At 31.3% G+C, this 21084-nt stretch overlaps 2 protein-coding genes across 4 annotated transcripts in view; one reads left to right on the top strand and one right to left on the bottom strand.

Annotated features, from left to right (window-relative positions):
* The window catches only part of LOC107448543 (uncharacterized), a 110672-nt gene extending 93023 nt beyond the window's left edge, over positions 1-17649 (bottom strand). The window contains exons 1-2 of one of the 3 annotated variants that reach the window (XM_087164385.1): positions 17503-17622; positions 17119-17262 (exon numbers count right to left, since the gene is read on the bottom strand). The gene's annotated coding sequence lies outside the window, so the exon portion shown is untranslated. Of the gene's footprint in view, positions 1-17118; positions 17263-17502 lie in introns of all 3 variants that reach the window. The other 2 variants (XR_015433804.1, XM_087164384.1) reach the window with 2 other exon arrangements.
* On the top strand, positions 4830-16607 carry LOC107449928 (uncharacterized). Its single transcript, XM_087164389.1, has 6 exons — positions 4830-5083; positions 5606-5766; positions 10679-10777; positions 14904-15006; positions 15144-15207; positions 16488-16607. The coding sequence occupies exons 2-6, from the start codon at positions 5764-5766 to the stop codon at positions 16561-16563; spliced, it is 345 nt and encodes a 114-aa protein (XP_087020515.1). The 5' UTR covers positions 4830-5083; positions 5606-5763; the 3' UTR covers positions 16564-16607.
* Positions 17650-21084: the final 3435 nt, after the last annotated feature.

Here is a 21084-nt window from a genome sequence, read left to right as displayed (position 1 = left end):
TAAAAATATATTTTTCTTCATAAAGTCTGATATTTCAATGGTACAATGGCGAGATTTTTTTTCATTCAATTATAACATTTTTATCATTTACTTTTAGTCCAGTTATTTAACCAGTATTATTTATTTTTAGTTTCGTTATGTTATTATAAAATGATAACTGAATACTTACATTCCTGAACTCATAAGGATTTTATGTACAAAAAGTACAAATTTACACATGCACCATGTTATGCATCTGATATTGCTATCTAATAACGTGAAATATGAATAAGTGGTTTCCTAAGTATTGTTTACTTTGAATCTAATGCGACTGCACATAAGAATACACATACAAATTGCACATTTTATTATAATGAAGCGAATTTAGCAATTTAGTCAGCAATTAGAAGCAATTTAGTCATTTTAGACATGCAACTACATTTCCAATTGAAATTTTTTATACCGAATTGCATAGAGCAAAATTTCAGTTGATAAGAGTAAGTTATAAGTTTTTTTTTATACTAAGTGTAATTCAAAAATAGTATTACACTTAGCAACATTGCAACTTTTGCTTAGTATTTTGATTCGTGTTTGGTCTCATTTAATAAATCGAAAAAATATAGATAACTTACAATATCTCACCTGTATTGCAATGCAAAACAGGTATATAAGTGAAAGGGCGAAATTCAACCTTTTGTAAACAAACCCTCATAATTTTTTAACAATTTATCTTATCAATTCATTTTTCTTAAGTTCAATTTAGCCTGAAAAATTACATCAGGATATATGGATTTTATATTTAGATAGTTTCCGGAGAACATTGTAAAAGGTATACAAAATTATAAATTCGTAAGAAAATATAAATAAAAGCTCTTGAAAGATTTTGTACTGTACTTTCCATTGGTTTGAGTATAGAGGCATTCGATTCAGTCCAAAAAATTCAAAGAAAACAATAGCAATCTCATATGTGTGAGCAGGTAAAAGTACAAAAAGATACTTTTGTTAATAAAACGTCTTCTAAACTATTATTATAATAGTCTCGGGATTGCCCACAATCAATTTAGTGCTGAAAAATGCATAGAGGACAATGGCTTCCTTGTCTGTATGACCCACTTGTCGGTGTATAAAAAAATCACCCCCATTTCAATCAAAAATGGAGAAGCGTAAAAAGAATATTATATATTATCTATTTAGGATTACTATTATTACTTTTATCCAGCAAAGTTGGTGATGAAACATATTTCAAGGCAAATAACAAAACTATAAAATATCCTTAAGCGTGAAATAGCCTGGGTGGTAGGACGTTGGGCTCGTGTTCATGAGAGCGTGAGTTTGAATCCTGCCAGCCGAATAATTTCCGATTATTAAATGATGACTGGTGCACGCTAACCCATCGCGGTTACAATGGCTCCGAGTTCAAATAACAAATTAATTCAGGGAGGGGGTACTGAATTTAATCTCTGGTTCAAGTCAAATTACGATCTGAGAAAGAATGGAGTATGAATGGATCCTGTCTGTTAAATGGGCTGTGGTGTATGTGTGGCTTAAGACATATTCTTGGCCATTGATGGCGCCACTGAAAAACATAAAACGCATCCGTTGATTGATTCGCTTGGTTTCCCATAGCAAACTAGCTGATATTGGCAAGTTGAACCAGTAAAAACAACGTAAAAGTACCCTAGTACCTGCCTGTGAGATGAAAGACAGAATAAATATTCTTCTAAATCTTGCAATAATCACAGTCTTTTTCTAACACGTGTCCCAATGTGGACTGATCGTATGATACGGTTCCCTGTAGATGGCCGAAGTCCAGCATCACCGGTTGTCAGTGAGCGTATGGGTGATCACTTTGATCAGCCATCGCAAGGAACCAAGGATGTGTAGAATCGATCATCGTTTAACGGTTCTTCTTTAAACTGCTCGAATTTGCAATTAGGTTTCAGGGATAGCAAAGCTGGGAAATCATCCCCTCTGCAGAGGATCAAAATCGTAATGACATGTCTTCGAATCATCCACAGGGATATTTCCCTAGATGTCGCCAATAGCTCCATTTATCTACTCTCGTAGGACATGAATAAAGTAGTAATACTATTCTTATATGAAGTTCTTACTTAGAATAGGTCATTGACTAATTTGACTTTCATTAGAATAATGAGTTTTCGAAATTTGTACAGGTTGCTACTAGGACAGCATTTTTTGGAAATGCATTTTCTACTAATTGGACTATAGCTGATGAAATAGGTCCTACTCAAAGTATGATAGAATCCTGTGAAAAAGTGTACGAAGCTGCTGGCTGGAAATTTAACTGTTCGTGAGTATAATTATTCATACATAAAAATTTTGTCATTATTTGAAATTTAAATAAATTATTCATGTACATGGAAAGCACTATAACATCAATATAAGAGTTGTACAAATTAAAATGAGAAATTAAGATACTTTCAGAAATACAGTAGTGTAAGCTGACTCAACTTAAGGGTCATAAATGAAAACAGGAAAAAGGCATAACATATTGTGCATAACTGTTTGAATAATTTGCTTCAAAACATTTGAAGTTAATTCAAAATTGCATCATATATGAGTGCAAGATGCAAGACCATGTAATAGTATAGTAGTGATTGTACTGTTCCATATGGAATGTTGCATAGATGTCACGTATCGTCTTTCATCTTATCTAATTTATCACAAACAATAACAGTGAATTCATTTAAGATTATGGTGTTCGCTCATTTTATGTCTTGGCTGATTCAAAAATATTGGTGAACTTTCACAAAAGCTTTTATATCATCAGTCGTTCAACCTATATATCGCTTTAATTAAAAAACAACAATTTTAGGAACTAAAGTATCGATAAACAACGCATCTTAAATTAAAAATATTCACTTTTTTCATATAGGCGCTTTCATTTTTAGTTCAACTTAACATTCACTTTAAATGCTCTTACGTGAACTCGTTATACGCTATGCACTCTTTTACGCCATTTGTTCACTAATATTCATCTTTGAAAATGCTTATCACAAATTGCCATCATTTTAGCAATAAAAAAGGCTATAAATGGCACTACGCTCTGAGTCTGGCACTCAAAGTCGACCACAATCAGTCTTCTTTTTTGTTTGATCCCTCAAATAATGAGTTTAAGGGAATGCTCATATTTGAGTGGAAAGCTCCCTTTTATATGTGAAAAATTTCGAATTCATTGTATCTAATAAAAGAAAAACCCCACAAATTGATCTAAGTTTGAAAAATTTTTTTATTGAAGATTTCATTTCCTCATAGTCAATATAAAGTATAAGCTAAGTTCTAATAATCCGCCAATATGAACAAATTTTCTATGTCTCTAAACAGTTTCACCTTAATTGCAGCCATCCTGTTCTACTGATAAAATTTATATTTTAATTATTTTTTTGTTGATTTAGTATGATTTCATGTAAAATATTCACAATTATTTTTTTTCATTACACCTTAACTTAATATTTATTTTATTTAACTTATCATTTAACAACTGATCCAATTTTACTCTGAATGTTTTTTCTATATTTCGATTTTCCAGAATAAATTATAGAAATTCTGATAATGACAGTGTCACTTGTTTAAAATAGAAACGTAAAACTCAATTCTAATTGAATTTTATGTCACTTTTGAAAGTTTTGTAACACTTAATCTTCCTATTCAGTTTTATAATCTAATTTTGCATTATGTTCTAATTTAGAATTCGCAAATTTCCAGTTGTGATAGCAAAATTGCCGAATTATTGCTATACAATAGAGTCTCAAATCAATGAACCGGAGTCCAAAGTTGACATTTTGCCTAATTATTTTTGTAAGTACGTGAATTAATTATTTTAAAAACATTTCGATCTTGGCTTTTAGCATACAATTTTTTCTTTTAATTGAGAAAGAGTTATTGTATTTGAAACTAACTACTAACTAACTGGGAAACTTTCTACCCGCTGCTCTCGCCTACCCCTGGAATTACCTGCTGCTCTCACTAATTGGGTACTTCTGTATTAGGGAATAGCTTTGCAAGCAGGATTTAATTCTTTTTAGAATGAAGTTCTGAAACTTTGTTACATCCTGTGGTTTCACAGTGGACTGATTGTAAGACATGGTAACCAGAAGATCAATGTAATTAAGCCTCACTCACAACAGTGAGAGGGTGGTTGACCACTTTGATCAGCTTGTGAAAGAACCGAGGAAGTGAGGTATCGGTGGTCTGCATTAAGCCCTTGCAGTGTCGTCCGAAACCGGTTCGGGCAACTACTACGTGTAGTATTTGTGATGCCCGAACTACATAATTCACTATTTTCCTAATAGATGGCAATAGTGGTTCTAGTTTTTCTCCGATTACGACTCCTGTCGAGGAAGGGAAATGTGGGTATATATATATATATATATATATATATATATATATATATATATATATATATATATATATATATATATATATATATATATATATATATATATATATATATATATATATATATATATATATATATATATATATATATATATATATATATATATATATATATATATATATAATTGCAAAAAATAGTATAACAATAAGGATTGTTCAAACATAATGCAGTTCAGATTCAGACTATTAATTAAAAGCGAATGCAAAAAAAAATAGAAAGAGTAAGTTAATTCTATAAAAAAGGCATATATAAGTAACACGTTTTTACCGCCTAATACATAATATTATATACTTATTTATAGATTTATTTATTAATATGTTTGAGAGATTTAAATATAGTATATTGATGTATAGAAAAATTTACTCCGACCATCCCTTATTTAGGGCATACGGATAAATGTTTATTAAAATTTAAAAAAAATCCAAGGAATAGTATAAACATAAAATACATATCAGACATGGCAAACAGCCCATGAACATGGCGGGTGCACAACAGCAAAAAACATGTAAGGTGATAAAATATTAAAACTGCAAAATATTAAAAGTTTCATTTAAAAGAACAATTTAAAAGATAAACATGTACAGAATGTATTGATATATTTAAACCACTAATGAACTTAAAATGTAATATAACCTTTTAAGGGAGATCTTTAGCGTCATTATGAGGAAAACATTCTTTAATTAAGTAAATTTTTATTGATTGCGTAATAGTTAAAGATGTTATTAAAATTTTGCTTTGCGTTAATCTATTTTCAGATAATCATAATGATATCTCCTCTTAAAGCAGAATAACAATAATATTTTCTCTTAAACTTAATTATCATAGGGTTATTTAAACGAGAACAATAATAAAATCAAAATTTGAATAAATAATGGTGTCATCTACAGTGTTATAAATTTATTTAATCATCTGAACTGTTAAAAATAATGCTGTATGTAGTTCTCATTGCTTAATACTGAATGCATCTCGAATTTCGCTATTTAAAAGAAGACACGAATTCAATCATTCGTAAAAAAAGCCCCTTTAAAGTAAAATATCTTTGTTTTTAAATACTGAAAGTAGGTCGTTATGGATCGCCCGTATTTGAATTTTGCAATTTCATCTATAAATTTTGTATTTGCTTCACTTCAAGCTATATCTTAAGTATTACGAATTATACTGACATTTTTGCAGGAGAATTTCAATATTACTTTAAAATTATTGCAGATTTCAAAGTTAAACTGAATACATTTCCAGCAGACTACATTTTATATGGGAAAGATGTTTTAATCTATGCTATTGTTCACAATCGGAGGCATTTACTAAATCCACACAAGACAGGAATTTATTTGAAAGGTGGATTCGATTATAAAATACATGTGTCCATGGTAAGTATACTAAACCTATGTATCCATATTGCTTAGAAGTAAAAAGAGTGATTCAAAACTACTGGAAAATTGTTTTGAATCTTCTGGAATTCCCGTGTCTCCAGAAGTTTATTCCACTAGTTTCGAATCACTGATTCTTGTATAAATCCTCTACCCATACGCGCCGAAAGTGTAGTACAAAGTGCACATTTGAAGACATTAACTTATCACCTTTTAGTTCCAATGATCAGAGTTTCCCCAATTAAACCCCGATTTGAATGGTTCAAATGTTAGACTTATTAATTAGTTCAGATTGTTAATCAATTTAGAGAAACAGATTAACAAACGTACTTTCTGTGAATGAATGTTCTTTTCTTCAACGAATTCGAATTTCTAATCATTGAAAAATGGGTTAATCATCAAAAAATGGTTTTTTGGTAATTTTTATAACAGGCTTTGAAGATCCAACCCAAATCTAGTTTACGTCTATCAATAACTCCGTAGCCTTATAATTTTGAACCCAACTCAAAAGACAAGGTAACTCCTGGATCAGGAGTTGAGACAAAGTTGCCTTTGTAGAAGGCTTTTTGATAGAACTAACTCGAATTTACGCTATACGGAGAGGAAAACCTCCCATGGTTAGCTCGACAGCAAAGGGGATACTAACCCCTGTTCCATCTACCACTGAGGATATTTTATATCAGCACTACCCGAAACTTTTTATTCACAATAAATTTGATTGCACATCAGTATTGAAGTTGGTGCGAGTAAATGGAGAAATTTGTTTCAAACCAGCCACGGCAGGGATTAAAACCCAGATCCCTTTTGTCACAGTCACTTTGTGTAATGCTACAATTGATCCTGATTGGCCTATGTAGGGGGCAGGAAACTCTCCTTGCTTCAGAAAGGTCCTGGGTTCGAATTCCGGGCAAAGCATGGATGTTTCTTTCTCTCTATCTGTGTTCTATGCCCTTAATCTTTTGTGTGTGAATGTGACCCGCACTATAAACTAGTTGTGATAGTGTAACGTGGGCGGTGGTGCTCCAAATCCTTGGCTTCGCCACAGGTGCCCACTTTGTAACGAAAAGAGAGTTAGCAGTTCTGGCACTTTCTGTGGCCAATGGACAATAGTTCCAAGTGCCCTCCATTTAAAAAAAAAAACAATAAATAAAAAAAAAACAATTGATCCATTATTTAAATTTTTTCTTTTAATTTTTTAAATCTTTATTAACTTCTAATTTTTTTAATAGTTAGAGTTTATGCTATGTGAAATTTTCAAGTCATTTCTCTTAAATTATGGGATTTCTTTTTCCATTTAAACGTAAATATTTTGAATATATTTTGCCTGGCGATATATCACTTTTCTTTTCGACAAGAATCTTGATTCTATTCACTCTTTTTTTGGCTGATCAATGGTCATAGCATCTACTGTTTGATATTAAATTTCCTTCGGGGGAGAAATACCCTCCTTCCTCGCTTTTGTCGTCTTTTAGAAGAAGATGTCTTTGAAAGTAGTTTTGACCTAGTTTTTCTCAAAATCACCAACTGTTAGCGTTATTTTTTTTTCTTCACTTAATTTATTTGGGTTTGGGTTTACTTAGCCAATCTTAACCGTCCGCTTTTCAACATCTCTGCTTCTTAAATTTTAATTGGTTATCGCTTGTCTGGGTCTTTCTCAATCAGTGAATTTTCTGAATATAGTGAGACATTCACTCCTTGATTTACATGACTCGAAGGAGTGAGCCTTCTGCTCTTTTCTCTTCACGATGCGGTTTTTCGAACGCATCGAGAGAATTAATTCCTTTTTCTACATATTTTTTCTTTGGCTCTTATAATTATACAGAATATTCAAAACGCTAGAAATTCAGTAATATCCATTATATCTATCTCTTTATACCTTTAAATTTTTTTCTTCAAAAATTAACGATCCTTTCAATTTAAGCATTTCCTTCGTATTTATCTTCTTATCATTAATATAAAATATCAATTACATGTTATTAACATTAAATTTATCTTCATCTTGTATCCTTTATAACGTATTACGTTTGATGCAAAACCTTCATAAAATTTTCAAACCTGTCAAACATTTCTCTTCAGGCCTTAGTATTTGTTCAAATTCTACCTAAACTTCATATTCGATAACCAGTTTAGTGTGTGTTTGTGAGTGTTTTTGTTTGAAAAATTTATGTTTTAAGAAAAAAATAAAGAATGTGTTGTTCAATAATGTATCTTCGTTTAGTTACACATTCATTTTTATCAATTCCTCCTGTATGCGGTGAGTACATTTGGTTGTTTTGGGCATATATTTGTTTGTTTTAATTGGAAACATCCCGTCACTATCTTAAATGCCATGCTTTTGGATATGGTAAGTCATTTGTACTATTTTCATAAATCTATAGTTTTGATTATTTATAGCGTTCACCTTATTCCAAATTTGGGGATACCAACCTGTTCAATGTTCACCTCACATTTACTAACCATTGAATCTATTGGATAATTACTATTCCACGATGGTATTCCATGATCCCTTCAATCTATCATCGTTTACATCCAATCCATTATTATATTATTTGTGAATAATATATTAAATTCGCAGTAACACCATCAATTACTCATTTTTTTTAATTTGTAACACCTTTATACAACACCTTTGGTCACCCTTTTGGAAATCTTCTCAAAAATAAAACACAAAAACAAGATTACTTGAAGTGTCCCCCCAAAGCACCCATGATATCAGTGTTCTCGACCTGGTGGCTTCCTGGCCCAAGGTTTTAATAGACAAGAACAAACTATTCTTGCCAGCTTTCGAAGTGGTCACCTTAAATCAATGAAATTTTCAGAAGGATCCAAGAACTTTAAAATGTGTACCAACTGTTCTTCACAGCAGCTTTGGGGCTCACCAAACATGATTTAGCAGATGATCCATTGACGGTGTAGGATTTTTTGAGGGTGTATAACGTCATGGACCTGGTCTAGCACTGCTGGCCAAGGGGAGCGTGCAACAGCAACAACACATCTTTTGTACTATGACTTTTCGTAAACGAATACGTTATTTTATAACTTTTGATCTTATTTCCGGCCTTAATTTTGTTGGTTTTTCTTTGATATCAAATAAACGTTTGTTTTCTATTCAATTATAATATTCAAATGCAATTTCCTCCTATTTTGTATATTATTGTTATTATTCTCGTGGTGTGACATCATCCAATACAATTCAGATAGCCCCATCAATCTATCATAATCTACTTGCCATTCATTATTATATTATTTGTGAATAATATTTTTAATTTGCATTGACACCATCAATTGTTATTTTTTTAGTTTGTAACATCTTTTTTTGAGAGGCGAACAATCTATCCACTGAGCCTCCGACGATTAAAAAATGGAGAGCTGCCAAAATCTGAAAAAGATAGTACCAATAAATTTGGCAGAAGCGTTTTGAACGCTTAGCCCCTCAACGCTAATTTCACTTTTAAAATATTTTACCAAACACGAATTTCATTTTTTTAAAACAAATTTTAAAAAAGAGCACAAAAATATAAAATTGGTTTATCCAAAACTTACGAGAAAAGTAATTTAACGACTTTAGAATATTTTTTTAAGATTTTAACAGCAGGGGAGAGTGGGGTCAATTGTAACATTTTTTACTTATATATTTTTAACTAACAAGAAATCCAATATATTATTAGTATTAATTGACAGACGAGTAAAGTAGACTATCCTCCACTAGAAAAAAAAAATACCCTATGCACTTGTTACAATTCACAGTCGTGCACTTGTTACAATTGTCCCCACTTACAGGGTCAATTGTAACAGTTCATAAATTCAACTAAAACATAGTTAATTATACATATTATCATAGTTGTGATATATTTTTTTATTGATCAAAATAGTAGTGATATTTTAGGAGTAAAAATAATAATGAGCAGAGACGTAAAGGCTTAAACTTTTAACTTTAAGGGGTTAAAAATTTTAATTTATGCTGTGAAAGGTGACAAATAAAATAATGCACATGCAACATAATATAAATGCTATAGGAAACTATTGGTGGTTTTTAAAGAGTTAAGTAATGGTTTGTGAACATAAGATTATCTATTTTCAGCGGCTACAATCGTCCCTTTACTTATTGTTACAATCGTCCCCAAGACGCCATTTCAGCTTCATTTGTTAAAAACAATGCTAGTTAATTAACAAAACTAATCTTTTTCTTTTGAAATGTTAATTAAGGTGTCCAGTTACATATTCGGTTAATAATTTTTATTTGTTTAATCAAAATTATTTTGTTACAATATAATATTCTAATACCAAAAAAAGTACTTACGTAGCGTGAAAATATCTTTTGTGATATAACTTTTTCAAAAGTACATAAAAATGGTTGCCAGCAGGGGTGTACATGTATAGATTTATTAAATACACCTTGTGTGCCACCTAGGAACCAAATCTAGAACCCGACACTCGAAATTTTTGCTCTGTTACAATCGTACCCAGTTACAGTTGACCCCACTCTCCCCTATCGAATTTTTAAAGACGAAATATAAAATTTTAGCAAAACCGGTTGTGAAATTCAATTTCTCTATTCTACCAGTTTGTTCCAAAAGTTGTGTTTTGTTATTTCAAATAACTCAGTTAAAAAGGATGCAAAAATTTGTACACCTTACAATTCCAATTTTTTTTCTTTTTCATTCTGATTCAAAAAAAATTAAGAAAAAATTATTAGAAGTTGTTTTTTTGCGTTAAATTTTCTTTAAGTAAGCCAAATTTATAATTATTAACAAAAAACGTTCGATCCACTTTAAAAATCCCCTAGAACACGTAAAACGTTAAATTTACATTAAAGAACAGAAACTTTTGTACGCTGTGTTAAATTATTACCTACGTAAAGGGCATTACTGTCTTATATGATAACTTATTATGTCAATTTTTTTCTTCATAGAAACAAATTGAAAGACTACCCTTTCCTTACAATACAAATTGCACTGATTACTTGAAACTATGGGAGCAAAACAATGGAACAGGCCCTTTGAATCAAGATGTAAGTTTTTTACTGCAATATGAATTTGGTATCAATTTCTTTTACAAAAAAATAAGTACTGCAATTGTACTGGATTCTGGATTCGAACACGCGATCTCGCGAACACTAGCCCAACGTCCTACCAACCAGGCAAAGTCGGAATAGCCTGATTTTGGTAGTCAAGCCGAGGCAGCCTGATTGGTTGAACTTTGGGTTCGTGTTTGTAAGATCGCGAGTTCAAATCCCACGTGCCAAAGAATTCTCGTGTGGTGACTGTTGCATGTTAAATCTATCGTTGTCACAAAGTCCTCTAAGTCTCCATAACAAATCAATTCCTTTGAGGTTAATGAATAGGAGATTTATCGTTCTATAGTTCAGGTCAAACTTAAGATTTGTGAATGAATATATGGAGTATCATTCTTTTGAAACGGGTTGTGCCGTGTGTGAGGCTGAAATCCTACTTTTGACCATAAATCGAGCTACTGAAAAAAAAACAAGAAACGCACCCTCTGCCTTAGAAATTTGCTTGGTTTCCCATAAGCAGCCTTGCTGATAATCACAAGTGACATAAATAACAACAAGTATAGAATTTTCGAAAACTCTTGGACGAGTATTTCTAAGAAAATTAAACTTTTAAATAACTCCTCTCATCAGGCTCAACATTTCAGAAGAAAGAATGAAAAAAATAAAATTAGCTCAACACTCCATTTGAATCGATAAGCACGTTTACTCAAAACTTAGTTAAGGATTTTTTAATTTTAGTCTTATTAAAAATGCCCGTAATATTCTACACAATAAAAAATTCCTGATCAAATTGCTGTAAAAAATACCGGCGCTCAAGTTGATGGGTTTTTTTTTGTACCGTAAAATCCATTTTTTTACCGGAACATGTTACGGAATAAAATATTTGCTACACTGTAATTTTTGCAGTAATAATTTACGTAAAATTACTGAATCACTCTAATTAAATAAAAATTACTGTAAAAATTACGGTGTAATATTTTGAGGTAAAAATGATTTTTAAATTAAAGGTTTTTCGCGAATGTTGCACTCAAAGTGAATTTAAAATGGAATTGTTTACAATATACAGATAACATACATATGCATAACATACAGATAACATACATACATACAGACAACATACATATGAAATTAAGATGATTTGCAGAGTTGGTTGATTATTTTTAGAGCTACAGAGCCGATTTTAATGAAATTTGATGTGTACATACGTTGATAAAATACGAAACAAATAATTCTACAATTGTAATACACACACACGTGACAGTGCTTAACACTTGTTGGAGTCGGAAGATATGAAACAGCGGTTCCAAAACAGACAAAAAAAAAATGGGAGTAATAGGGGGTGTGGTCTCCTCTTAGAGATATACAGATCGAGCAGCGTGATTATATACTTGAAATAAGGCAGTTTATGATTACCTCTGACAATTGGCTTGAATTGTCAAGGGGCAATTTCATATCTTCCGACTCCAATGAGTGTTACGCATGATCATACGTGTGTATTACAATTGTTGAACGGTTTTTTTGTTTGTATTGTATCAATGTAATGTGCACATCAAATTTCATTAAAATTGGTCCTGTAGTTCTAGAGGTAATCGACCACGTATGCAAATTCTCTTAATTTCTAACACCAGTGTATAACATACATTGATGAATTCTATAACATATATTGTAAACAATTATGTTAGGAATATAACATTATTTCTTGCGATGTTTGTTATAGAATGAGTTAAATATTAAATAAATGCTTTTTGGCTCTTCTGATGATGTAATGTTTAATAGCCAGGAATGAAAATGCACTTATTTCAGCAAAATTGAAATGCATAATAGATTTGGAGTTACGATATAAGGGATTTTGAATCTGTTGTGTTATAAAATTAAATTCGATGTTCTTACCTAATTTCTCATATTAGTTCTCAAAATTGACTTTCTTTTATTAGATATTACTATGATATACATTTAAAACTGCAGAGAATAGTAAATCAGAAATAATTGACGTCTTTTGATCGGTGTTAATCGCTAACGTAAAAAAGACGCAATTAGCATACCTTAAACTTTAAGCAATGTTAAAAGTCTTGATTGAAAATGCTAGATTGATGAAATTTACTGTACTGTAAACAAATGACCGAAATATATATAAATTATTGTGTCATATGCATTTAGAACTGTTTTTCTTAAACTTTTTAATTAGAGATGTTAGAGATGAACTGAGCAGAAAACAAATCTAACAGTCATAAATGATTGTTAGAAATTTTCAATAGTTAAAATAGCATATTTTTCGCTAGTACATAATCAATATAAAAGGTGCTTACAGGAGATGAATAGAGAGTAACAAATATAAATAATTGTTAGAAATTCACAATAGTTAAAATAGCATATTTTTAGCTATTGCATAGTCAGCAAAAAAGGTTCTAATTAGAATTGGATATTGTATAAACTAACCTAAAAGTCATAAATATTTATTAGAGACTCACAACTGTTGAAATAGCATATTTTTCACTATCACATAATTAGCATTAAAGGTGCTTACTGGAGGTGAACAGCCGTAAATAATTGTTTGAAATTTAGAATAGTTAAAATAGTATATTATTTTTTTATTGTAAAATAATCATAAAAATTGCGAGTGAGAGATGAACTGAGCAGAAAACAAATCTAACAGTCATAAATAGTTGTTAGAAATTTTCAATAGTTAAAATAGCATATTTTTCGCTAGTACATAATCAGTATAAAAGGTGCTTACAGGAGGTGAATAGAGAGTAACAGTCATAAATAATTATTAGAAATTCACAATATTTAAAATAGCATATTTTTAGCTATTGCATAGTCAGCGAAAAAGGTGCTAATTAGAATTGGATATTGTATAAACTAACCTAAAAGTCATAAATATTTATTAGAGACTCACAACTGTTGAAATAGCATATTTTTCACTATCACATAATTAGCATTAAAGGTGCTTACTGGAGGTGAACAGCCGTAAATAATTGTTTGAAATTTAGAATAGTTAAAATAGTATATTATTTTTTTATTGTAAAATAATCATAAAAATTGCGAGTGAGAGATGAACTGAGCAGAAAACAAATCTAACAGTCATAAATAGTTGTTAGAAATTTTCAATAGTTAAAATAGCATATTTTTCGCTAGTACATAATCAGTATAAAAGGTGCTTACAGGAGATGAATAGAGAGTAACAGTCATAAATAATTGTTAGAAATTCACAATAGTTAAAATGGCATATTTTTAGCTATTGCATATAGTCAGCAAAAAAGGTGCTAATTAGAATTGGATATTGTATAAACTAACCTAAAAGTCATAAATATTTATTAAAGACTCACAACTGTTGAAATAGCATATTTTTCACTATCACACAATTAGCATTAAATGTGCTTACTGGAGGTGAATAGAGCGCAACAGGCGTAAATAATCGTTTCAAATTTACAATAGTTAAAATAGTATATTATTTTTCTATTGTAAAATAATCATAAAAATTGCGAGTTAGAGATGAACTGAGCAGAAAACAAATCTAACAGTCATAAATAATTGTTAGAAATTCACTATAGTTAAAATAGCATATTTTTAGCTACTGCATAGTCAGCAAAAAAGGTGCTAATTAGAATTGGATAGTGTATAAACTAACCTAAAATTCATAAATATTTATTAGAAACTCACAACTGTTGAAGTAGCATATTTTTCACTATCACATAATTAGCATTAAAGGTGCTTACTGGAGGTGAATAGAGCGCAACAGCCATAAATAATTATTTAAAATTTACAATAGTTAAAATTGTATATTATTTTTTTATTGTAAAATAATCATGAAAATTGCGATTTAGAGTTGAACTGAGCATAAAACAAATCTAACAGTCATAAATGATTGTTAGAAATTTTCAAAAGTTAAAATAGCATATTTTTCGTTAGTACATAATCAGTATAAAAGGTGCTTACTGGAGGTGAATACAGATTAACAGCCATAAATAATTGTTCGAAATTCTCAACGATTATAAAAAAAAGCATATTAAGCACTAAAATAAGTGGCTTCATATAACGACTTAGCTTACGAGAAACAGGATTTAAAAAATTTTGGTCAATTATTTTGCTTACATTTAACACAAATATGTTCTATTTCTTTCAGTCATGTATCGAACATTGTAAGTTAAGCAGGCTAAGGTCAAACGGTTGGTGTGTTGACGAATTTACTACATATGAGCCTCACACGGAAAAAATTTGTTTCGCAAGTAATATTTTTTTACACTATTTATGATAATAAATATTTTAAAATCTGATAAATATTAAATAAAATAATATTGTCTCATGATCATGAAATATTTTGTATTTCTTATTTACAACTAAAGTATGAAGGTGTGTTTTACAGATCTCGAAAGTACTACAGGTGACATTAGTAAGAATTGCAGTGATATTTGTCAACCTGCATGTCTGTAAGTCAAAAAGTCAAGTTTATTATCATGTCATAAAAAAATAATATAAAAAAATAATAAAGTTCATACTAAAATAATGAAGCTTAAATGTCAAAAAATATTTTAAGAAAGAGTTTTTAACGTTTGACAAATAGTCGTGTAGATAAATTTCACTTTAATTTGATTTAAAACTAAATTTATAAATTTACATTTTGAAAGTTATTTTTTTAATTCTAAAGACAAAATTAAATTATTAATTTTATATTTTGTACCTTTGCATTGAAACTTGGGTCGTTTAACAAAATGTAAAATACTTACATCTTAGATGATTTTGAGTTGCGGTTTGGAGAAAATGATATTTATAATTCAAGTAAGTCTAGAGATCTGACGAAAAAAAATTAAAATCAACTTTATTCCAAACCCAGTTGTTTACATCACACTATCCATATTGCGATTTCCTCTATACTCTAAGCTCAAAAACATGATTTTTTTTATATAATTTTCTCATTTTTTGTGAGTGAAAAAAGATTTTTTTTTCTGATCTTGTAACTTCAGGACACGTTTGAATTATTCATTTTAGCACTTAGTACTTAGCACTTGAATAATGAATGTCCATTTCTGAAGCGTTTCTTTATCCGCGTGGGGCCCATTTTTATGAATAGCAAGCAGTATGAGAAGCCGTTTAAGTGCCTGCCAGAACATACTTCACTCTCCAATAATGAATGTCTGTTTCTGAAACGTTTTTTAAATCCATGTGGTGCATATTTGCCATTTTAGTTTTGTAAATTATTTCGACAAGAGAATTGCCGAGGTTAGACGAAATTTGCTACAAATACGTTCTTCAACTTTTTCTTTCATTTTGTCCCAAAATGAAATCCGCCAACTCTTTATTCTCATGTGCTCTTCAACTTTAAGATGCTGGCTAAGTAGTGATATGGTCATTAAAAACTGTACCATGTGGAATAGGGTAATAATTGCCAAAACTTGTAACTCAATCTTTTTTTATGTAATCAATGTGAAGTAGAGACATGATAAATAGAGTATATCTCTTTTAGTAGAGAAATATAATAATTTTGAATAGATCTCGTGTTACATTCGACGACAAAAAAATTAAAAAAGACGTCCAAATGGAGTGAAGGGAATACTTTGTGAATTATTTGTATAGAGCTAAACGATGTGAATATAGTCCAAATAATGCCTCAAAAACAAACATGTTTATGTAGGTTAAGTTATTTAAAATATTATAAGTTCCTTTTCAAAAATAAATGTTTTTTTTTAAATAACCACTGTTTTTATTACAGAGAATATGAATATGACGTTAAATATGAAGAAGCTTATATGGAAACAAATAATGTAGAGGTAAAAAAAAAATTGTGATAAATTATTCCAAGTAAATGTCTTTTGAGTTTGCTAATTAACTACTGCAGGTTGGTTTTAAAAGTTAGGAAATCAATCACAAAAATGAATAAACACAAAGCTTTTATTGAATAAACATACCTTTTTTTCAAGGGATTCAGATTTTTATCTTCAAATACGGGTGTAGCAATTGAATCTGAAAAATATGTTCCCAAATTTTTTGTGAAGAAAAATACTGAGGGATTGCTTTTGTCCTTTACAGCCATTTTGTTTAGAAAAAGAATATTTTTCATGATTTAATTTAATAGTGATGAAACATTTGTTGATTTTAAGCAGACTAATTTTAAATGACAAAAAATCAAAATGTATATGAATTTGGCCATATAGTTTTTGGAACCTATAGTTCTGGATCGGGTGGTAAAGAGAGAGCAGTCCTTTTTAATTTTTGATCGATTAGATATTCAAGTTAACAATTGCAATCTTATTGATTCAATAGATCAATCTTTAATATGCTGACTAATTTTGGTAAACGATATTTCAGATAAATGCAAAAAGAGATAAAATACAAAAACGTACTTTCTCTCCATAAATAAGCCCCTTTTTTGACCGATTTGAACCTCAAAACATAGGAAGTAGCCGCTATTTGAAAGATATAATTACAACACTTAAATCAGTGGTGCGGTTGAAAGTTTGGGCCCCTTAATTATAATTTCACTTCTCCTCGAACAATTAAATAATGACTTTAAATAACTTATGCTCACAATTATGAACCTTTTTGATAAATCACAATAGTTTCCTTTTTTGAAATTCTTATCATTCTTATTAGTTTATTATTCTTTTTAGTTTTAATAATGGTAAGAACATTTTTGAATTATTCTATTTATATAAATTTTTACATCACTTTTAACAAAATAAAATCTGTCAGACAGTTGAGAACGGAATGAAAAAAATGAAACTAACCTATAGAGGCCCAAATAATCACCTGCTTTTCTGTCACCTGCCAAATAGTCACCTGCTAACTAATATGATCATATTTCCCATTTTAAAGCTGGTCCCCATATATCGAGGGCCTAGAATCAAAATCTGTTAAAAAAGTAACATGACTTAGAAAGAACGCTTTTTATTTTGTTTAATCTTTTATCTTAAACTAACTCTTGTCTAAATAAATTAGCATATTTAAGATTAAACTGTTGAATTCACACTGCATTTTTGATAAATTTGTAAATATTCACATGATTCGTAAAGTTCAAATTATTCTTTAAGTTTAACTCGTACTGTACAGGTAGTAAAATTAAAATTCAATTTACTGATTTTTTAGTTTTTCAAGTTTAATTTTGGTAAGTTTATTGGAATTGTTGCTGTGAGAATGATTGCGCAGATTTAATGTAACATTTTACATCCAATATTTTTTAAGATGATTGCTTACCTTTATCTACCCTTCGATGGTGTGATAGCTCGAGAGGGCTCACATGCACGGGCTAACTTACATGAAGCAAATTGATATATACACTCTATAACAAAAAAATCGACGCACCAAGAAGGGGTTGTCCGATTGAAACGAAAATTGGTGGATGGGAAGAAAAGTAAGATTAGTTCAGAATAGTAAATGATTAAAATTTCAGAACAATTGAATAATTTATTGCAGAGTTACAGTAACAAGTTCAATAAGGTGTTGACCCGCCTCTAGCCTGGATACAAGCTGCCACACCGTGTGGCATTGACCGATAAAGCTCCCGGATGGTCTCTTGCGGTATTTCCTGCCAAATTCGATCCAATTGTCGAACGAGGTCATCAACATTCCGTGCCAGATGCAATCGCCTTCCCTTCATATCCCAGACAATCTCGATGAGAGAGAGATCTGGTGATCTGGCAGGCCAAGGAAGAGTTTGGCAAGCTTGCAGACAGTTCATAGCAACATGTGCCGTATGTGGTCTGGCATTGTCCTGCTGAAAAACCAGCCCAGGGCGCTGCAAGAGGAACGGTGGCAAAACAGGTCTTAGTATGTCGATGTACCGCTGTGCAGTAAGTGTACCTCTAATGACGACCAAAGGGGTCCGGCTGTCAAAGGAAATGGCTCCCCAGACCATAATGCCTTGTTGAGGGCTGGTGTGGCGTGCAATAGTAAAAGCAGGATCCCCCCTCTGCCCTGTGCGTCTCCAAACACGTCTTCGATGATCGTCAGGACACAGTTGGAAGCGGGATTCGTCGCTAAAGACTATACATCCCCAGTCTGCATCATTCCTGCCATATCTGTTCAAAACATTCATGCATACGAAATTTCCAAGCAATCGGATGATTGCTTCTTGGTGCGTCGATTTTTTTGTTATAGAGTGTATAAAGCCAAATTGACATGAAGCTAATTCGACATATATCAGTAAATAAATTATAATAAATCGAATAAACAGTTTAAAAATGAAGCTGAATAGTTGAGAAATAAAGAATTCTATTCGCTTGGTTAAATACATAAATGCATTGTTAAATACTTTGAAGCCAGATGAACCATGCTATTCTTCCAATTCTCTTCGATCCTAGTATGGTACAAATTGAACCAAATTCTCTTATTTCTTAAATTTTATAACTCTATACCATGGTTCCAACTTGATTGGAAAATCGATTCCATTTTACACTTAAATTAAACTTGCTGCAAATATTTCGCATCATATTAGTACTAAGATACTGATATTATGGTTCAACATTGAACTTAATTTTCTCAGACTGCAGAATAAACTGACACATATTTGTTGACAATTACCTCTTCACCATAGTGTTGTCTGCTTAAAGTCCTGAACTACACTCTATAACAAAAAAATCGACGCACCAAGAAACAATCATTCGATTGCTTTGAAATTTCGTAAGCATGAATGTTTTGAACAGATATGGCTGAAATGATGACGACTGGGGGCGTATAGTCTTTAGCGACGAATCCCGCTTCCAACTGTGTCCAGACGATCATCGAAGACGTGTTTGGAGACGTACAGGGCAGAGGGGGGATCCTGCCTTCATTATTGCACGCCACACAGCCCTCAACAAGGCATTATGGTCTGGGGTACCATTTCCTTTGACAGTCGGACCCCTTTGGTCCTCATTAGAGGTACACTTACTGCACAGCGGTACGTCCACGACATCCTAAGACCTGTTTTGCTACCGTTCCTTTTGCAGCGGCCTGGGCTGGTTCTTCAGCAGGACAATGGCAGACCACATACGGCACGTGTTGCCATGAGCTGTCTGCAAGCTTGTCGAACTCTTCCTTGGGCTGCCAGATCCCCAGATCTCTCTCCCATCGAGCATGTCTGGGATATGATGGGAAGGCGATTGCATCTGGCACTGAATGTTGATGACCTCGTTCGACAATTGGATCGAAATTGGTAGGAAATACCACAAGAGACCATCCGAGAGCTTTATCGGTCAATGCCACGCCGTGTGGCAGCTTGTATCCAGGCTAGAGATGGGTCAACACCTTATTGAACTTGTTACTGTAACTCTTCAATAAATTATTCAATTGTTCTGAAATTTTAATCATTTACTATTCTGTACATTGTTTTCCTGTCCCCAATTTTCGTTTCAATCGAACAACTCCTTCTTGGTGCGTCGATTTTTTTTGTTATAGAGTGTATATTCCACGCTAGCCAATTTCATTTTTCCCAGTTAATTCATAATAAAAATTCATGTATCCTCCGATTTTTGAATATATCTTTTTCGATTTCTGAATATATCTTTTTATAGCAATATTACTCTAAAAAATGTCCTATTGGTAGAGTTTAATCTGCTTAATTAAAGTTATGCTATGTTTAAACTGTTATGGCTGTTAAGACTCAGTGGTTATAAACACTGAGAGGTAGAATGGAGTTCGATCCTCAATGGCGGCATGAAGTCCATTCAACTTCAGATTGATGGGAATCAGCTTGTCTTGGAAATAAGAGCAGCTCATGTGCGCAACTATGCCATTGATCACGAAAATGTTTAACTTTAACCTCCACAGTTCTTCTGGTCTTTGGATTTATTTTTATATTGTTAAACTGTTAAATGAAGGAAATATTAATTACTTTTTATTTATCCAACATTCATTAACTTTTTCTTTTCTTTTTATGCTTGACAAGTGTGGAGAGAGAGTAATATGCAAGTAAGCATCAGTTTTTCTTTTTTTTTCAGAGACTAATTTTAAGTGAAATATAACATTTAAAAAATATAAATGCAACGTCCTTTACTATTTATTATCGCAAAAGTTTACAATTTTGAAAATAATTAATTTAAAACAACTCATTTAAATAAAGGTTATTATGTCAATTTTTATCCTTTGGAAAGGAAATTTGGGGAGCATTGGTAAATTTCATGCTAATTTGAAATATTTAGATCTACGTAACAGCAACTATTTTCCTGATGCCTAGGGTAGAAAATAAAAACAACCGAATACCTTAGTATCTTTTGATTAATTAACGGATTATCCTTCACTAAACTCTAAATCCATATGGTTTGAAGGAAAATCTTAAGCTTACTAAATTCTTGACTTTCAAAATATAGGGCGTAGTCATTTACTGGAAATTA

Source organism: Parasteatoda tepidariorum, chromosome 5 (assembly GCF_982258835.1).
Source record: "Parasteatoda tepidariorum strain Cologne lab strain chromosome 5, Ptep-v5.0, whole genome shotgun sequence".
NCBI lineage: Eukaryota > Metazoa > Arthropoda > Arachnida > Araneae > Theridiidae > Parasteatoda > Parasteatoda tepidariorum.
Note: the sequence above shows the minus strand (reverse complement) of the source record. Positions and strands in the feature narration are given on the sequence as shown.

Bases quoted from the DNA above. Each gene is read 5' to 3' on its own strand.
- LOC107449928 (XM_087164389.1), top strand. The intron at 10,778-14,903 runs GTAAGTTTTTTA...TATTTCTTTCAG, and splicing joins CAGGCCCTTTGAATCAAGAT to TCATGTATCGAACATTGTAA. The intron at 15,208-16,487 runs GTAAGTCAAAAA...TTTTTATTACAG, and splicing joins ATTTGTCAACCTGCATGTCT to AGAATATGAATATGACGTTA.